At 43.1% G+C, this 20,189-nt stretch overlaps 1 protein-coding gene across 1 annotated transcript in view; it reads right to left on the bottom strand.

Annotated features, from left to right (window-relative positions):
* Positions 1-5: 5 nt before the first annotated feature.
* The window catches only part of LOC135522457 (myelin basic protein-like), a 57,240-nt gene continuing 37,056 nt past the window's right edge, over positions 6-20,189 (bottom strand). Inside the window, exons 3-4 of the mRNA XM_064948731.1 lie at positions 19,161-19,254; positions 6-304 (exon numbers count right to left, since the gene is read on the bottom strand). Coding sequence (XP_064804803.1) covers positions 6-304; positions 19,161-19,254 — 393 coding nt within the window. The remainder of the gene's footprint in view (positions 305-19,160; positions 19,255-20,189) is intronic.

The raw sequence follows: 20,189 nt of genomic DNA on the forward strand, positions 1-20,189 counted from the left end.
CAAACTTAGTCTAGATCCTGATCCTCTGAACCGCACTCTGATCCCGCTCCGCTGTGCTCTTGGATGGTCTGTAGCTCATCTGATTCAGAAGGGCGGTCTTTGAAGGTGTTGTCCTCGCGGCCCGGGGCATCTCGGGAGAAGAGGCGGACCAGGTGGGGGCGTGGCACGGCGCTATCGTCAGCATCAGCTGTGCTGGCCTCGTTCCAGGAGCTGCTGGGCCCCTCAGTGCCCGTGGAGTCAGTCACCGCCGCCGCCTTCTCAGAGGGGCAGCCATTGTTCAGGTTCACATCTGCCTCATCCAGGCCTGCGCAGAAACAAACAAGGGTTATCTATTGGACCATGGGCCTGCATGGCGCACAAGGGCCCTGCACAATGAGTCCCTTTGACAAGACCCTGCCCTTTCTGCCAGAGAAACTCAACAGAGAAGGGATCCTGAGTGACATGCCCTGTAATAGATCTAGAACACAGATCAAATACATAGCTAGGAGATTACTGCAACTGGGAAAACCATACATGGTTAAGCAAGGGTCATTACCGACTATCAAAACAGTTTCACAATGTCTCCTCTTCAGTCAATGTCAAAAGTTCCTTACAGTTATAATACTGTATAAAAGTAACACAGCTCACACATATCATCCCCTAAACCCCCACCACAAGCACAATAGCTCTCTTGGAATGATAATGGCATACTTTCCACATTCCTGTACGAGTACGGGAATCATTTTACCAGGTAAGTTGACTGAGAACACATTCTCATTTACAGCAATGACTGGGGAATAGTTACAGGGGAGAGGAAGGGGGATGAATGAGCCAACTGGAGGCTTGGGATGATTAGGTGGCCACGATGGTATGAGGGCCAGATTGGGAATTTAGTCAGGACACCGGGGTTAACATCCCACTCGAAAGACGGCCCCCTACACAGGGCAATGTCCCCAATCACTGCCCTGGTGCAATGGGAAATATATTTTTTTAGACCAGAGAAAGGAGTGCCTCCTACTGGCCCTCCAACACTACTTCCAGCAGCATCTGGTCTCCCCATTCATAGACCGACCAGGTACAACCCTGCTTAGCTTCAGGCCAGCAGTGGGATGCAGGGTGGTACTCATATCCCTAGGTCAGTCATTTGTCATTTAATGTCCAATGCTGACACGCTAATTCACAACTTTCTCCATTTGCTTGCCACATGTGCAAATGGACACTATGGCCATTAGGGTGATGCTGAGATCTATGGCATTAACTGTAACTTATCCCCTCTGACAGAAGCCACCATGCTAGCTAGCTCCCGGAGCACAGGGCATGGAGTGCAGCGCTCCCTGAAGAACAATGCAAACACTATATGGGACAAAATGGTGTAGAAAAAAACAACAGTGGAATCTGCATGCTAATATTTCCTCAACAGTGGTCTATTGTCAGAGCCGCATAGTTGTTTATGTGGGACAAGGAGGCCAGTGTCACTAAAATAACTCCTATAAGTATGGATTTTCAACCCGATTCACAGTGACACTTATCTGATGCCTGAGCAACTGCAAGGCAGGCGTTGGTTTGAGCCGGTTTGAGTAGATCATTGGGTTAGAGAAAGACCTTAACAGTATTTATTTTTTATAATTAACCTTTAACTAGGCAAGTCAGCTAAGAACAAATTCTTATTTACAATGACGACCTACCGGGGAACAGTGTGTTAACTACCTTGTTCAGGGGGCAGAATGACAGATTTTTTCCTTGTCAGCTCAGGGATTCGATCCAGCAACCTTTCAGTTACTGACCCAACGCTCTAACCACTAAACTACCTGCCGCCCCAGTAACTCAAAATGGATCAACAAGGCGTTCAGATGGAAGAATATCACTGCATTTAGAATTTAAAAAACTAAAACTTGCAATTTGGAGAACCAAAGTTCTGGATCTACTGACAGATGTTCCGATTCTATGATCAAAGAGACGTATATTACATTCCGGATCAGCGATCTTCCAAAGGGCCATCATGGATCGGAGTACAATTAAAGCACATAAGCCGAAACTGTTACAGTTGTGTGAATGATGTACATGGAGGTAGAGCCATACTACTCGAGTCCACTACAACGACAAAAATCACAGGCACTTGAATGGGCGACACTGAAATTAAATATCTAAGATGAAAGCAGGTTCTGTAGCGGAAGCTATTTACTTATTAAAACAAATTGCTCTTAGATATGATTGTGAAAGGATTGAAGGATGGCTGGTCTCAACCGAAGTTCAAAGCCCATCGGGGAACCAGGACGCCACCAGCACGCATTTTCTTATTTCTCTAGGAGTCACTAAGACCTTGATACTTTCCCAGTGAACAAAATCACAGTGAACAAAAACATCCCTTGTCACCTTGGTGAAAGGCAACTGTAATTGTGACCCAACACCTCACATGAAATATGAGAGACCAGAAGAGCAGGAAAGAGAAAAGACAGATCAGGAGAAAGAGAGAGACAATGGAGAGAAAAAAAAAGAGGGAGAGGGATACATGGAAATAGTATGAAAAGGAGGGAGAGATAGAATGAGAGAGAGGATGAGGGAGAGAGATATTTTCCCAGTAGATGTGATTGAGGTGTGTGCCGCTGTGACGGTGCTATAAAGACACAGTGATTTGATGTTGTAAAATGATGAAAGCCGTGCCTGTGCTCCGGTGCTCCAGCAGCTCCACAATATGAGCAAACTGTTCAGACTTATTTCCTCCCGGCAGTGGCCCTGTTATGTTACAGAGTCATCTCACACCATCACCTCTATCATCAACTGCCATCAAATAGCATTGTTCTGATTAGCACTTTCCACTGCACTTACAGTATGACGACAAGTCACTTTGCATCTTGTATGCTTGGCAAACACAAAAACACTGAATAATCTGTCTAACCCCCTTTCCTTCTCCCTCTCTTTGGGACTCTGGGAAAGGGAACTGTATACCTATGTGTGTGCACAACCTAGAGTGTTTTGACATTGAAACACCTCTGAAAATTAAACACCAACAAATATACATTTGTATAGTTTTGCATTGCCCATCTATTCCACATGTGCATTGTTAGAAAATATAGTTATGAATAAAGTTTATAAAGATAGTCATATTGACATTAGACTGCTTTGAAAAAAGGTCTAAAAACACCTGACTGACTTTGATTTTGAAGTGGAATACCCCTTTAATGCTCTGTATTTGGTTCCCTGACAGTAATACTGTGACCGAGACCTGAACAGGACTCTACTTGCAGATGCACTCAGAATACATCTGCACCGGGCCACCGTCTCCACTTTAAACACATATCATCAGTCATTCAATCAACAGGGCTGAATGCTGATTAAATAGTCTCCCTCACACACTCTCCCTGCCAAATAAGTTAAGCGCACTGTTCCCTCCACAGATAACGGAGCTTAACATAACTCCATATTCTACTAGGAAATGCTGTTAGTCATATGCTCAGAGGAGCGTGGAGCACGGAGACGACGCCTTTAAAAATTGTGGACGATTGCACTTTGTTAACGCTCCCTATATTGCTGTGAGACACTGAGTTGTGCCAGAAACGTCGGCCCCACTTTACACATAATATACGTATATTTTAAGTCCTAATGAAGTGGTACTGGAATGTCGAAGAAAATCAGGCAGAAGCAGGTCCAAAGCAAATAAACATTTGCGTCATCTTTGGAAAAAAAAGAGATGAAAAAGTGAGATACAGGGATCGAAAGAGAGAAAGACGCGATTTATCCCCAGTGTGCTCCTTTATTACATGAACAAAATCATGCTTACCCCTCTCCCCAAACAAAGATGCCGTAGCAGAGATAGCGGGGGATGATAAAACACTGGTGCTTGTCAACAACATTCAGGGAGATGAATGTGCGGGCTGATGCATGACACTGAGGAGGGAGTAGGAGGTAGAAGGGTCTCTACAGAGCTGCTTCGGCGTTTGCAATGTAGCACACTGCGCTCACTTTTCTTGATCTCTTGGTCCCCCTCATCAATTTCGTATTATTCATGTGCTTTTACGATGAGAACATTTAATGAGGCTCTCACGGCAACGTGTCCGTCACAGGGTAGGATGAGGCAGGCACTGGGCCTGGCTGGAGACAGATGATAGGCCTTGGTGAATGGATGAAAAGCACACAGCCACTCATCATGATACAGTACATATTCGCTGGGGAGACGGACCACTTCAATAAGGCCTGTTAATGATCTCCACTCTTAGAAAAAAAAGATGCTGTCTAAAACCAAAAAGGCTTATTCGGCTGTCTACATAGGAGATCCCTTTAAAGTAGGAGAAGCCTTAAAAGAATCCCATTTGGTTCCATGTAGAACCCTTTCCACAGAGGGTTCTACCTGGAACCAAAAAGTGTTCTCCTTTGGGGACGGCCACTGAACCCTTTTGGAACCCTGTTTTTCTTAGAATGTACTTTAAAAGATGTTTATTTACCAAGCTATGACCGTTCCATAAAAAGAAGCTCTGTAGTGCCGAGAGAGAGATGAAGAGAAGGAGAAGCGACAACCCACAGTGACAAACTCTTGACAAACAGACAAGACGAGGAGAAGAGGAATGCAGCGAGTGGGCCTTGGCTCTCTCCTCAAGGCCCCTGTAGAGCAGAGGACATTTGGCCTTCTGGTGGACTAGCGTCTGGAACAACAACAAGGAGCCAGCCAGGATCCACCTACAGTGGTGGGACCCAGGCACGGGAAGTATTCCTCTAAGAAGCAGCACAGTTATGTGGCCCTTGACCAGACCTCCCACCCAGGAGTAAAAAACTGCCACTGCCCACTCTGCCACAGCATTCATCATGGCTCAAGGACCTTCACCCACAGGCCCCGGGGAGAATGACCCTCTGTCTTCAGACTTATCAGGCATTCATGGTCAGGCCGTCCTCTGGAGATTTCTCAGCGGCAGATAGAGGAGATGCTACAGACGCTACAGCTAAACCCCTTATTTTTCGCCTCTGTCCTTGAAATCCCAAGCCCCTTGCATGACCTCTGTGACCTTCACTTCCTACACCTGCTCAATCCAAATGGGGAATCATGTGTATGTCAGAAATAACAGTTCAACCAAACCTCTTAAAGGAACCCTATGAAGAACCCTTTTTGGTTCGAGGTACAACCCTTTTGGGTTCCATGTAGAACCTTTCCCACAGAGGGTTCTACCTGGAACCAAAAATGGTTATCCTATGGGGACAGTGATAGAACCCTTCTGGATTTTTTCTCTCCCCTAAGCGTGTATGTGATATCAACTTTTACCCACGACAATAATCTAGAAAAATGTGTCAGTGGGAGTGCCAATCTTCACTATTTCAGCATGCACTCATGCAAAACAAAATCCACTTTGCTGGGTTACACTTCCTGTTCTTGTTTAGCATCAATGTTGAGGTTTACATCGTAATCTGATCTAGTCCCAGTGAGGCTGGCACCACTACCAGCGATGATGGAACCTCAACTCTGTTCCGTCAACACCGCCCAATGCTTTTCGCACTAATCTGTTTACTGGCCAAAAACATCTCACTCAGAGCATTCTCTCTCTCTCTGACTCTCTTTCCTTCAGTATTTTACTCCTCTACGTTCTCACTTTCTCTCTCTCCCACTGTCTTTAACTCTCTCTATATTTCTCTCTCCCATGGGGTTTCTAGCCTATGATCTCTCCTCTCTCAGGTAAAATGTGTTAGGAAACAACAGCACAGACAGGCAGATACGGCATCAACAGGTTGCTATTGATCAATCCACAGTGTGTGTGTCTGTGTGCATGCATGCGGGCGTGAATACAGGGACTTGGTCTCTAATGGGGAAGGGCAATTGCCTTGCCATCTCCTCGACAAAACAGCCGTGAGCTGTGTGAACGTGAGCTAACGCAGCCTACATTTCACAGTATGCCCAGAGAATACACTAGTTAGTTTCCTCTCCCACCACCACTGTCCTGGATCACTGGCACATTTAAACAGAAAAAGAAGCAAATCCAGTCGGTGACAATGGCGTTTGTTTACACCCCGAGCACAACGCACCATTATTCTGCTTTAGATGAACATGTACTGTGGGCTTTCGTCTAATTGCTTAATTTCTTCTTGTTTCGTGACATTTCCTCTTTACATTATGTTTAATTCTTTAAAGTCTAAGACTTTGGGGGAGGAGGGGGTGCTAAGCTGACATATGGAATTGTTTTAAGATGGTCAAATTACATTTTTCAATTTTAGGACCTCTTTGGGTATATATTTTTATTTTATACAAAAAAAATATTTGAAAAAAATCTATATTTTGTTCTTTACTCCTAAAGCCCATGGAAAAGCATTGAGTAACATATTCATGAATGGCAAAAAGGACAGGCAAAAAATGTATCATAAGAAACAAGGTTTTGAAGTGTCTGTCCTAAATCTAGGAGAGTGCAAAGCTGTCATCAAGGCAAAGGGTGGCTACTTTGAACAATCTCCGATATAACATATATTTTGATTTGTTGAACACTTTTTTGGTTACTACATGATTCCATATGTTATTTCATGCCTTCACTATTCTACAATGTAGAAAATAGTAAAACTAAAGAAAAACCCTTGAATGAGTAGGTGTCTTTAAACTTTTGAATGGTACTGTATATACACTACCATTCAAAAGTTTGGGGTCATTTAGAAATGTCCTTGTTTTTTAAAACAAAAAGCACATTTTTTGTCCATTAAAGAAACATCAAATTGATCAGAAATACAGTGTAGACATTGTTAATGTTGAAAATGAATAATGTAGCTGACAATGGCAGATTATTTTATGAAATATCTACATAGGCGTACAGAGGCCCATTATCAGCAACCATCACCCCTGTGTTCCAATGGTATGTTGTGTTAGCTAATCCAAGTTGATCATTTTAAAAGTCAAATTAATAATTAGAAAACCGTTTTGCAATTATGCTAGCACAGCTTAAAACTGCTGTGCCGATTAAAGAAGAAACAAAACGGGCCTTCTTTAGACTAGATGAGTATCTGGAGCATCAGCATTTGTGGATTTGATTACAGGCTCAAAATGGCCAGAAACAAAGAACACCTGAATGCATCTGAAGGTAACCGGTACAGATTTTTTTTTAAACGAATGGAAGTACATTTCTTTATACACTGCTCAAAAAAATAAAGGGAACACATCCTAGATCTGAATGAATGAAATATTCTTATTAAATACTTTTTTCTTTACATAGTTGAATGTGCTGAAAACAAAATCACAAAAATTATCAATGGAAATCAAATTTATCAACCCATGGAGGTCTGGATTTGGAGTGACACAAAAAACAAGTCAAAATGAAAACAAGTCAAAATGAGGCTCAGTAGTGTGTATGATCTCCCCACAACGCCTGGGCATGCTCCTGATGAGGTGGCGGATGGTCTCCTGAGGGATCTCCTCCCAGACCTGGACTAAAGCATCCACTAACTCCTTGACAGTCTGTGGTGCAACGTGGCGTTGTGGATGGAGCAAGACATGATGTCCCAGATGTGCTCAATTGGATTCAGGTCTGGGGAACGGGCGAGCCAGTCCATAGCATCAATGTCTTCCTCTTGCAGGAACTGCTGACACACTCCAGCCACATGAGGTCTAGCATTGTTTTGCATTAGGAGGAACCCAGGGCCAACCGCCCCAGCATATGGTCTCACAAGGGGTCTGAGGATCTCATCTCGGTATCTAATGGCAGTCAGGCCACCCCACACCATGACTGACCCACCGCCAAACCGGTCATGCTGGAGGATGTTGCAGGCAGCAAAACGTTCTCCACGGCGTCTCCAGACTCTGTCACGTCTGTCACGTGCTCAGTGTGAACCTGCTTTCATCTGTGAAGAGCAGAGGGTGCCCGTGTCGAATTTGTCAATCTTGGTGTTCTCTGGCAAATGCCAAACGTCCTGCACGGTGTTGGGCTGTAAAGCACAACCCCCACCTGTGGACGTCGGGCCCTCATACCACCCTCATGGAGTCTGTTTCTGACCGTTTGAGCAGACACATGCACATTTGTGGCCTGCTGGAGGTCATTTTGCAGGGCTCTGGCAGTGCTCATCCTGCTCCTCTTTGCAAAGGCGGAGGTAGCGGTCCTGCTGCTGGGTTGTTGCCCTCCTACGGCCTCCTCCACGTCTCCTGATGTACTCTCCTGTCTCCTGGTAGCCCCTCCATGCTCTGGACACTGACAGACACAGCAAACCTTCTTGCCACAGCTCGCATTGATGTGCCATCCTGGATGAGCTGCACTACCTGAGCCACTTGTGTGGGTTTTAGACTCCGTCTCATGCTACCACTAGAGTGAAAGCACCGCCAGCATTCAAAAGTGACCAAAACATCAGCCAGGAAGCATAGGAACTGAGAAGTGGTCTGTGGTCACCACCTGCAGAACCACTCCTTTATTGGGGGTGTCTTGCTAATTGCCTGTAATTTCTACCTGTTGTCTATTCCATTTGCACAACAGCATGTGAAATTTATTGTCAAATCAGTGTTGCTTCCTAAGTGGACAGTTTGATTTCACAGAAGTGTGATTGACTTAGAGTTACATTGTGTTGTTTAAGTGTTCCCTTTATTTTTTTGAGCAGCGTATATATTTTCAAAAATGAATGGAAGTATATATATATATATATATATATATTTCCATTAGTTAAAAATAAAATCTGTACAGGTTACATTCAGATGCATCCCGTGACAATTGTGGGGGTCCTAGAGCAAAACGGAGAACACCATCGTGTTCGTTAGAATCTCCCCTTTCCACAGTGAGGTCTCGTTAGTTTGTGTTCGGACACTACCAAATAGAAGGATTTTGATGGGGATTTTTATTTATGGAATTAACTTCACTTAGATTGACGCACCGGTGTGTCAATCGACTCTAGGGGGTTAATTGGATTCCTATACTGATTTCGCTTACAGGTTTTACAGATAGAGGTGTTACCAAGTGAGTGTTTTGCTCAAACGTACCTTGGGGATATCTCATACTGCAACTTGTCCATGCTAATTCACAAATTGGTGCAAAAAACTGTGATTAAGCGGTTTGTCAAAATAACAAATATGGCTCGATAAGACTTAGTCTTTTTTTTTTAAACTTTTTTTTTAAACTCAAAAAATACATTTCATTGTATGAGCCACATCAGTTTACATAATTAGAATTTATATTCTACATTACCATGGAAATTGTTGCATTACCATACCAGGTAGACATTACGAATATACCCATGAGTTTAGTAGTCAAATTGCCAGGGTGAGAGGTGCCAAGTCTGTCCTATTCATTCTATTTCTATGTGTGCTGCTGTTGCAGGGAGGGGGGCGTTGCCTAGACAACCAAAGACTTGTTTGCTACAATGCCCTTGCCTGATTTAGTAAGGCACAACAAAGCTTTGTTACGTTGTTCAATACGCTACCTGACCACTGGCATAATTAACTCATCATCCTGAGTGCTTGTATCAAGTGGAGAGTCAGAAAAAAACACCATAAAAAACAGACCATCTAGACACATCTATCTCTACCATCTGCACTGGTATCGACAGGACAGCAAAACACTGCTCACTCAATTTCCAGAAGACACTTTCCTATCACACAGGTTCAGGGAAAGTTCAAAAAGCTAATCGTAAAAAGCCATTTGTGACTCACTGTGGCAAGTTTGTTAGGAAAGAAGCATCAGAAAACTGTATATGTTTTTGGGAGGCATTTACAGTTCTATTTGTACATCAATCATTTGAATCAATTTTGGGATTGGGGAAGCAGTGGGCTACACTAGGTCCAAATGCTTTCCCAGAGTGATGGATGTCCATTCTTTCCTCTACAATAACCATCGTCTATCCATCACCAGCTGTTCACACACTTCCCGATTGTCCAGCCAGATGGTCAAGGCAAGATGACGTGGACCCTGGGACTCTGGACCCACTAACTCACACACATGCGATGCACACACACACACACACACAAACTCCCACCCAGTGCATGTAGTCCAATTACAGAATGAATGACTCCACGAGACATTGCTGACCATTCTCATGTATAGTGTACATTTCTCTATTGGCCACTCTCTCACTCTGTGGAAGCATTTGTGGACCCAGGTCCTGTACAGCGCCTATTGACCAGTCCCTCCAGTGAAGCACACGGTTGGTCAGATGGATATCAACCTAGTAGGTGCCCATAATGGTACTCTATTGCCTGATAGGTGACTCTGGCCAAAAGTAGTGAACCAACTATATGGGTTAGCAAGTTCACTGTCGAACCACTTCAGCCACTCTCACACGCACACAGAGAGGGAGTGAGAATGAGAGAGGGAGTGAGAATGAGAGAGAGGGAGTGAGAATGAGAGAGAGGGAGAGTGATAAAAAAAGAGAAAAGACGAGAGATAAAGACAGAGACAGTGAGAGAATCTGAACAATGGTGTCAAAGCAGAGAACACTGGCCCAGTGATGAATGGTGGCTCTCAACAATCAATGCTTTTGAGTGGCCAGGAACTCTGCTGTGGCAGTGCCAGGGTCTAGTGCCCGCTGTACCAGCTAGTGGTAGCCCCAGCCACCGAGACAAATGCCTGAGCCATCAGCCTCTTTTATATACGGCCTGACATAAGGCACAGCGAAAGACTGTAGCTAAATGCACATAGGGAGACAATACACATACACACAGATGCACAGTAAATGGATGATCTACTTCTACTGATGAAAAAAATGCTTGAGATAGCTAATCTACCATATAGCTGTACAAAGATAGATTATTTGTTCCCAATAAAGGCATGAAGTATAAATTATTCCTGCCGAATAGACATTGGACTAAGAAAGAAAATATATTCGGTAAGTACAACAAAGACCATATAAAGCACACAGCCAAAAGGAATCCTTATCATTTAAATGGTTTTATATCCAATTCAACAGTTTTTCCATTTCAAAATAATAATGTCACAAAATAAATGGAAACCTGTTAACAGATTATTAACTGACCTTTCCCCTGTGGTTGGAACTGAAAATAAAATGTAATTACAGTTATTATTTCCTTTATCTACAGTTTGAGGTGAAACACAATGGATGTCTAGGAACCAAATGTTATGTCCAACACATTTGAAGGTAAAAAAAAAATATATAAAAATAAAAAAAATAAAAAACTTACCTTAGAAAACAGACAGCCTGATTAAAGGCCCAGTAGAGCTGAGCAATTTACCGGAATATCGTTTTTTTAATTTAATTTTTTAAACTAATTGACCTATAAAATCGGTTCAATTATTTGAAGTCCATTTCATTTAGTTTTTTTCAGTAAGCTCAATGCACACTTTGCACTGTTTCTCTACAGATACAGTGCCTTGCGAAAATATTCGGCCCCCTTGAACTTTGCGACCTTTTGCCACATTTCAGGCTTCAAACATAAAGATATAAAACTGTATTTTTTTGTGAAGAATCAACAACAAGTGGGACACAATCATGAAGTGGAATGACATTTATTGGATATTTCAAACTTATTTAACAAATCAAAAACTGATCAGCAATCAGCAAACTCTCTCCAGAAGTTCAGTGAGGATCTCTGAATGATCCAATGTTGACCTAAATGACTAATGATGATAAATACAATCCACCTGTGTGTAATCAAGTCTCCGTATAAATGCACCTGCACTGTGATAGTCTCTGAGGTCCGGTAAAAGCGCAGAGAGCATCATGAAGAACAAGGAACACACAAGGCAGGTCCGAGATACTGTTGTGAAGAAGTTTACTCTGGATGAACTGCAGAGATCTACAGCTGAGGTGGGAGACTCTGTCCATAGGACAACAATCAGTCGTATATTGCACAAATCTGGCCTTTATGGAAGAGTGGCAAGAAGAAAGCCATTTCTTAAAGATATCCATAAAAAGTGTTGTTTAAAGTTTGCCACAAGCCACCTGGGAGACACACCAAACATGTGGAAGAAGGTGCTCTGGTCAGATGAAACCAAAATTGAACTTTTTGGCAACAATGCAAAACGTTATGTTTGACGTAAAAGCAACACAGTTCATCACCCTGAACCTACCATCCCCACTGTCAAACATGGTGGTGGCAGCATCATGGTTTGGGCCTGCTATTCTTCAGCAGGGACAGGGGAGATGGTTAAAATTGATGGGAAGATGGATGGAGCCAAATACAGGACCATTCTGGAAGAAAACCTGATGGAGTCAGCAAAAGACCTGAGACTGGGATGGAGATTTGTCTTCCAACAAGACAATGATCCAAAACATAAAGCAAAATCTACAATGGAATGGTTCAAAAATAAACATATCCAGGTGTTAGAATGGCCCAGTCAAAGTCCAGACCTGAATCCAATCGAGAATCTGTGGAAAGAACTGAAAACTGCTGTTCACAAATGCTCTCCATCCAACCTCACTGAGCTCGAGCTGTTTTGCAAGGAGGAATGGGAAAAAATGTCAGTCTCTCGATGTGCAAAAATGATAGAGACATACCCCAAGCGACTTACAGCTGTTATTGCAGCAAAAGGTGGCGCTACAAAGTATTAACTGAAGGGGGCTGAATAATTTTGCACGCCCAATTTTTCAGTTTTTGATTTGTTAAAATGGCCAAGGCATATGGCTTACATCGTTACCATGCTCATCAAACCATTCAGTGACCACCACCCATGCCCTGTGGATGGGGGCATTGTCATCCTATGGGGACATAGCCATGGTAGTCAAAATAATGGTCCGTCAAGCATTTCTATACATGACCCTAAGCATGATGGGATGTTAATTGATTAATTCACTCAGGAACCACACCTGTGTGGAAGCACCTGCTTTCAATACACTGTACTTTGTATAACTCATTCACTCAAGTGTTTCCATTCAATTTTGTCAGTTAACGGTAGATATAAAGAGAGAGAGGAACAAAGGGCGGGAGAGAGAAAGAGAGCGAGACAAAACTGAGGTATTCTCTCTCAGTCTGTTGTTAAAGTACAAGCAGCAAACAAACTCCTAAAGTACACATTCCTCGCAGTCTTGTCTGATAGACAAGAAAATACAACTTTTAACAGGCCCAGAAGAAAATCTAATTCCCCGGCATGTTGTGATTCACTCTCCATTTTACATCCTGACCCTTGGAGCTTTTCAATGGAGTTAGTAACGAACAGACAAACGAGCAAACGGCGGATGGAGCGAAGGGAGCCAGTTTGAAAAACAGCAGCACCCACTCATATCCTCTTCTCCTTCAGCCAGAACAGAAGAGCATAGAGCTCTAACACAATCAGCCCTGAGACAGACTAATGCAGTCTGCTGCAGCATAGGCAAGGCAGCAACACGCCCATTAGAAAGGCAGAGGACGGGCCAGGTCCCAAATGCAATCAGAACCAAGATGCGAACATGAAATAGGTAATAATTGACTTATGGTGAAATCATGACATTTTCTTGAAAGAGGCAAGACGGTGGAGATCTTGAACAGGATTGGTCGTTCATTTAAAAAGAAAAAAAGGTAGAAGTCTTCCTCTCTTTTTTTTCCCCTTTAGATTTGTTTTTTTCTCTGTATAATCTTTTATATCCAAGACCTTCAGCAATTCCTTCCAGTTGCGTTTGAATTCAAATTGAATATCTGAATCGAGTCATTTTTAGCTATTTTGACTTTAAAAAGGTTGACTGCTTGAGAACACAGTTGTGGTTTCATAATGGCGGTCCCACAAACTTTGGCCACACTATCCTAAAGAGCAAGTTCAAGTTGATAGAAAAATACACCCACATGGTCTGAAACCTTCTCCAGCATGAGAAAACATTTAACCTGCAATGGGATGTGCTCAGAGAGTCTTGACAGTGAAAGAGAACCACAGCGACAGCACCACGAGACATCCTGATTAGAATGTCCCAGTTGCTGTTTGTTTAATTCTATTCCGGGGAAAGGGGAGGGGGGGGGGTGACAGAATGAAAGGAAGGGGAGAGGGTCAGCTAAGGTAGCCAGACAGGTCAGGAGGATCTGGAGCCAGGGCGGACACAGACATACCAAGGGGACTGTGGCTGCAGCCTGAGTGTAGGCCCCGGAGCAGACCAAGGTAATGGAGGCATAATGGCCTTTTAACAGCAGACAATGCTGACCGGGTGTGTTTGCTCGGGACTGGAAAACGAGTGCAAAGTCTGTTAACAGAAAGTGCAGCGTGGATACATTGGAGACCTTTAACGCTCGAGAGGCCTCGGCGATCAGAGCGGTTCGCTGATGACTACTCAAACAGAACAGACCACTAAGCTGGCTCTCATAAACCACTTTAACCGTGGCAATTTGGTGGGAAATTCCATATTTTTTTTTACTGTCTGTTCCAAGCAATGGTTTCGGTCAGCGTGCTTACCTCACAGGAAGTTGAGAGCAATAATGAATGTTCTTTCCTCTCTCGAAGTTGATGAGAGTTCTAGAAAGAGGTATTTCACAAAATAACAGCGTGCTAACAGCCTGTTAAGAATGGTTTGATATTAACAACGCCTGATAAAATAGCACACAATAAAAGAGCCTGGACTACAGACTGACTCGAGATCAGCATCCACCAACCCTGAATGTCACATACCTGTTGCATCATGCCCTAATAAAAGCCCACACTTCTAAGAATAATAATAAACAACAACAGTAATAATAATTTATCTCATTGACATAAAATCTCAAAAAGAGCTGTCAGTGCAACAACAACAACAACAAAGATCAAGGCTCAAAAGCTCTTCCTCTGTCCTTCGGACGGTTTTGCTCATCTTAATGTATCAAAAAGCCAATCTAGTGATTTTCTCTATATTAGGTTGCAGCCAGGTGGGTTGTATAAGAACAACTTTGAAATTACATCCCTAGAAAATTCTGATAAGGGCTGCAGGGATAATAATTGTATTCGATGTGCCAGGTAAGTGTCTCTCTTCTTAATGAGATCAACGACTTTCACCTGCATCGGAACTCTCTCAAATCCCTTAACACTTTATAGCAGAACCCGAGCCAGGCTAACGTTCCAGCTAAAGGAAGAGTTTCTCCATTTTTAACTTTGTACAGTATAAACAAAATGTTATCATCCCCACCTAATCCCTTCTGCCACCTCATGCACCACCTTCATAAAATCATCATTTGTCACTGGCGTACCTTGCCGAACGCCACCAGTGACCATTTTGTGCCTTCCAAAATATGTTTCCCTCTATCTCAGAATCAGCAAGGTACACCGACAGACATTTATGTTTAATAAATGGCAAGTTGTGTATAGGTTGTTTGCATGTTATTCTAGGATCAGGTGATATTATATCTGATCTCGCCTGGTTAAAAACAGGGTTTCCTTCAGGTGGGGGTTTGAAACAACTGATTTTCAATTGGAGAGCCTAGGACCACTCAGCATTGATCAATGGCAAGTGTTTAACTCGTGGGACATGGATTGGCTGCAGGAGGAAATCTAGTTATGGATCAATCTAAATTCTATGCACTGTAACATCCACTGCTGATAACAAGGTGCATTATTGAGAATGAAAGAATACCTGCCCGTAACGGCACACATACTCACCCGCATGCACACGCACAAAATGTACACCTGTAAGCAAGAACGTGCATGCACACGCACACACACACACACACACACTAGATCAGTCAATAATCCCAGTTACATGCTACATCTCATGCTTCTTGACCTGTAGTTAACCTTGTTCCCCAACCCTGAATACCTCCCTCTGTCCATTACCTCTCCTCCACACACACCCCGACCAGATCACTCCATCGTGCAAACAGGCTGTGAGAGACGCAGAGAAAATGTCTTTTCTATTGATCTGGTGCTCATGGTAACCAAGGCACACTGAGCTTTCATCTCTTGTTCTGCTACTTGGGGGCACTCTCTACCTTCCCCCTCTCCCCATTCCATCCCCCCCTCTCTCAGTCTCCCCGCTTTCTCGCTCTTCCTTCCCTTCCCTCATTCCTAGCCCCACTCTCTCTTCCCTCCCTCGGTCTCCCTGCCCCATCTCCCTTCCCTCTCTAATGTACAGATCTCTCTTACCTGATTCACTTTCAGTGTTCTCTACCTTTCCTCTCTCATTTCCCCCCCGTCTCCCCTCCCTCCCTTATCTTCCCTTCCCTCTCTCAATGCAGAAGTGACAAAAGTCCTAAGTCCTTCCTTTGCTCTGCCACATGACAAGCACTAGGGTCATCATTACCATTAAGGAATAACAGGCAGCGGCCTTCTCTGTCCCCTGCCTCCTTCACACTGCTCCCCATTAATTAGTGTTGTCTTTGTGTCTCCATGTGCCTCCATGTCTATAGTGATCAGAGGCAGTGGTGCGCCACAGGGGTCGGCAATGAGCTGCTTGTTTGTTGTTCGGCTCCCAGTCGATACTGTGTTCCAGGGTTGTGCTCATGTGCAGGAACACAAAGAACATCACTCCAACGCCCCGGGTGCAACAGCCAGACCTCAGCTCTTTTAATCAGAACTGATATAGGTGAAAAGGGGAGAGAATGACCGTTTGCTGTTCAATCCACAGAGTCTCTGGTGTGGCTGAGGCTTTTGATTTAGGATTGGTGAGATTATGAATGTGTCTGATTAAACATATGCTCAAATACGTTGTAGATACCTTAAATTCACATTTTTGCTTTGATCGTCAGGCGCAGCCATTGTACGAGGGATAAAGGGGGCTCCAAAAAAGTGTTAACAAATCAAAATATATTTTAGATTTGAGATTGTTCAAAATAGCTATCCTTTGCCTTGATGACAGCTTTGCACACTGTTGGTATTCTCTCAACCACCTTCATGAGGTAGTGACCTGGACTGCATTTCAATTAACAGGTGTGCATTAAAAGTTAATTTGTGGAATTTCTTCCTTCTTAATGCGTTTGAGCCATTCAGTTGTGTTGTGGCAATGTAGGGTGGTATACAGAAGACAGCCCTATTTGGAAAAAGACCAAATCCATATTATGGCAAGAACAGCTCAAGCAAGCAAAGAGAAACGACAGTCAATCATTACTTTAAGACAAGAAAGTCAGTCAATCCGGAAAATGTCAAGAAATTTTAAATTTTCTTCTAGTGCAGTCGCAAAAACAATCGCTATGATGAAACTGGCACATATGTGGGCCACTACAGGTAAAGAAGGCCCAGTGTTACCTCTGCTGCAGAGGATAATAAAAATGTAACCTTTATTTAACTAGGCAAGTCAGTTAAGAACAAATTATTATTTACAATGACGCCCTACACCGACTAAACCCGGACGAAACTGGGCCAATTGTGTGCCGTCCTATGGTACTCCCAATCACGGCCGGTTGTGATACAACTCGAATCGAACCAGGCTGTCTGTAGTGATGCCTCTAGCACTGAGATGCAGTGCCTTAGACCACTGCGCCACTCGGGAGCCAAAGTAAGGATACGTTCATTAGTTACCAGCCCCAGAAACTGCACCCCAAATAAAAAAATAAGTTCAAGTAACAGACACGTCTCAGCATCAACTGTTCAGAGGAGACTGCGTGAATCAGGCCTTCATGGTCTAATTGCTTGAAAGAAACCACTACTAAAAGACACCAATAAGAAGAAGATACTTGCTTGGACCAAGAAACATGAGCAATGGACATTAGATCGGTGGAAATCTGTCCTTTGGTCTGATCAGTCCAAATTTGAGATTTTTGGTTGCAACCGCCGTGTCTTGTAGGTGAACGGATGATCTCCATATGTGTGGTTCCCACCATCAAGCATGGAGGAGGAGCTGTGATGGTGCTTTGCTGGTAACACTGTCAGTTATCCATTTATAATTCAAGGCACACTTAATCAGCATGGCTACCACATTCTGCAGCGATACGCCATCGCATCCTGTTTGCGCTTAGTGGGACTATCATTTGTTTTTCAACAGGACAATGACCAAACACACCTCCAGGTTGTGAAAGGGCTATTTGACCAAGAAGGAGAGTGATGGAGTGATGCATCAGATGACCTGGCCTCCACAATCACCCGAGCTCATCCAAATTGAGATGGCTTGGGATGAGTTGGATCACAGAGTGAAGGAAAAGCAGCCAAAAAGTGCTCAGCATATATGGGAAATCCTTCAATTATTCCAGGTGAAGCTGGTTGAGAGAATACCAAGAGTGTGTAAAGCTGTCAGAGGAAAAGGGTGGCAACTTTGAAGAATCTAAAATCTAAAATATATTTTAACTTGTTTAAAAAAATGTACTACATGTGTTATTTCATAGCTTTGATGTCTTCACTATTATTATACAATGTAGAAAATAGTAAAAATAAAGAAAAACCCTTGAATAAGTAGGTGTGTCCAAACTTGACTGGTACTGTATGTCCAAATAATTTGATTTAGAACACTTCATGGGAAACCTCAACTGCATGTAAAATATGAAACTAACTAACATCAGCATTTCTAAAGTGCACCGTTTGCCTCCTTACTGGTAGCCATCTCCACCACTGTAGAGAAATCTGTGTGGTCAACCAGCTAGGACTCAGTCAGCTTTCTGTGGCTCTGCTATAACACAATGGATTCTGCCCTCACCTGTTAGGTTGGAGTACTACAGTTAGGGCACAATCATCTTTTTATACATTTCTTGTATTTATACATTTCTTATTTGTTGAGTCATACCCTGGGATGCATCCACAGTGAATACAAAATGTGCAAAGCTCTCAATTTAATATTAGATCAGACAGTCCAAGTAGCCTAGAGGAGTAGAGGTAGATGAAAAACAACCTCATTTTACAGGTTGACAGTGTGCGGAGGGAGGGAACAGGGAATGTAGCACTCTTTCCATTACCAGGTTGGGTCACACCCATCACCATTAGCAATGAATCCCTGGGCCACGGATACCTTGTCATCACCCGGACCCTGAACTGAAAGATACTCCGCATTGAGAGATGGTCTGCATTTGTGTTAAGAAGCACAGTTTTTTTTTTCTTGCCGCTGAAAAAGGTTCACACTGTCTAAATCCTTTAAGGTAACTGCTTGAAGTGGGCTATTGCTGACTGGTATAGAGTACCAAATGTTCCACTTTAGTACCAGAAACCCATGCAAAATATTGGCACCCTAGAGTACCGGCACCTATTTTATTCCACTTGAAGAAATGTTTCAGAGATCTTTCGGGTGAGGGGCTTTCAGACAAGGCATTTAGGGAACACCTTTTATTACAACCTTTAAATTATTATGAAGCAACAGCATTGTAGCATAGGAAAAAAAAAGTCTTATTTAATCATGACAACCCTTTCCATCTTATGTAACTGTATGTATTATGGCAGAATTTGTTTGTGTCTGCTTATGTTCTTCACCAAAAATCATAAAACGACAAATAAAAATAAACTCCTTACCAAAGACCTCGTCTTGTGATTCGGGTTCTGCCATGGTCTCACCAATGGGTGCTGGTTCTATGGTCTGTTCTGCTTCTGGTTCTGCTGACAAAGGCTTTAAGAGAGAGAGAGAGAGAGAGCACAAAACAGAAAGAGGTGAGCGGAGATACCATGGCAACAGAACAGAGGTCTTTCATTATCAGCCACATGGAGCCAAATCTGATATTTGTTTAGAGCCTTACCTGAATTAATTGCAAGCACACAAAAGTCAGGCACATTTACGGAATTTTGGGGACGTACATATTAGCAAAAAAACACTGCTAAATGCATTAACCTCCCTCTCCTCTAAACACTTACACACCCACACGCACACTACTGTTCAGTTGTGCACCGGGGCCTCCCACTCTTTCTATTCTGATTAGAGCCAGTTGTGCTTTTCTGTGAAGGGAGTAGCACACAGCATTGTACAAGATATTCCATTTCTTGGCAATTTCTCACATGGAATAGCCTTCATTTTTCAGAACAAGAATAGACTGACGAGTTTCAGAAGAAAGGGCTTAGCAAAAGGGTTTTCTAATGATCAATTAGCCTTTTAAAATGATAAACTTGCATTAGCTAACTGAACGTGCAATTTGAACACAGAAGTGATAATGAGCCTCTGTACACCTATGTAGATATTCCAAAACACATCTGCCGTTTCCAGCTACAATAGTCATTTACAACATTAATGTCTACACTGTATTTCTGATCAATTTGATGTTATTTTAATGGACAAAAAAAGTGTTTTTCTTTCAAAAACAAGGACCCTTCTAAGTGACCCCAAAACATTAAGGACACCTTCCTAATATTGAGTTGCACCCCCACTTTTGCCCTCAGAACAGCCTCAATTCATTGGGGCATGGACTCTACAAGGTGTCGAAAGCCCTCCACAGGGATGCTGGCCGATGTTGACACCAATGCTTCCCACAGTTGTGTCAAGTTGGCTGGCACCTACTACTATACCCCGCTCAAAGGCACTTAAATATTGTGTCATGCCCAATCACCCTCTGA

Source organism: Oncorhynchus masou, chromosome 30 (genome assembly GCF_036934945.1).
Source record: "Oncorhynchus masou masou isolate Uvic2021 chromosome 30, UVic_Omas_1.1, whole genome shotgun sequence".
In the NCBI taxonomy this organism is placed as follows: domain Eukaryota; kingdom Metazoa; phylum Chordata; class Actinopteri; order Salmoniformes; family Salmonidae; genus Oncorhynchus; species Oncorhynchus masou.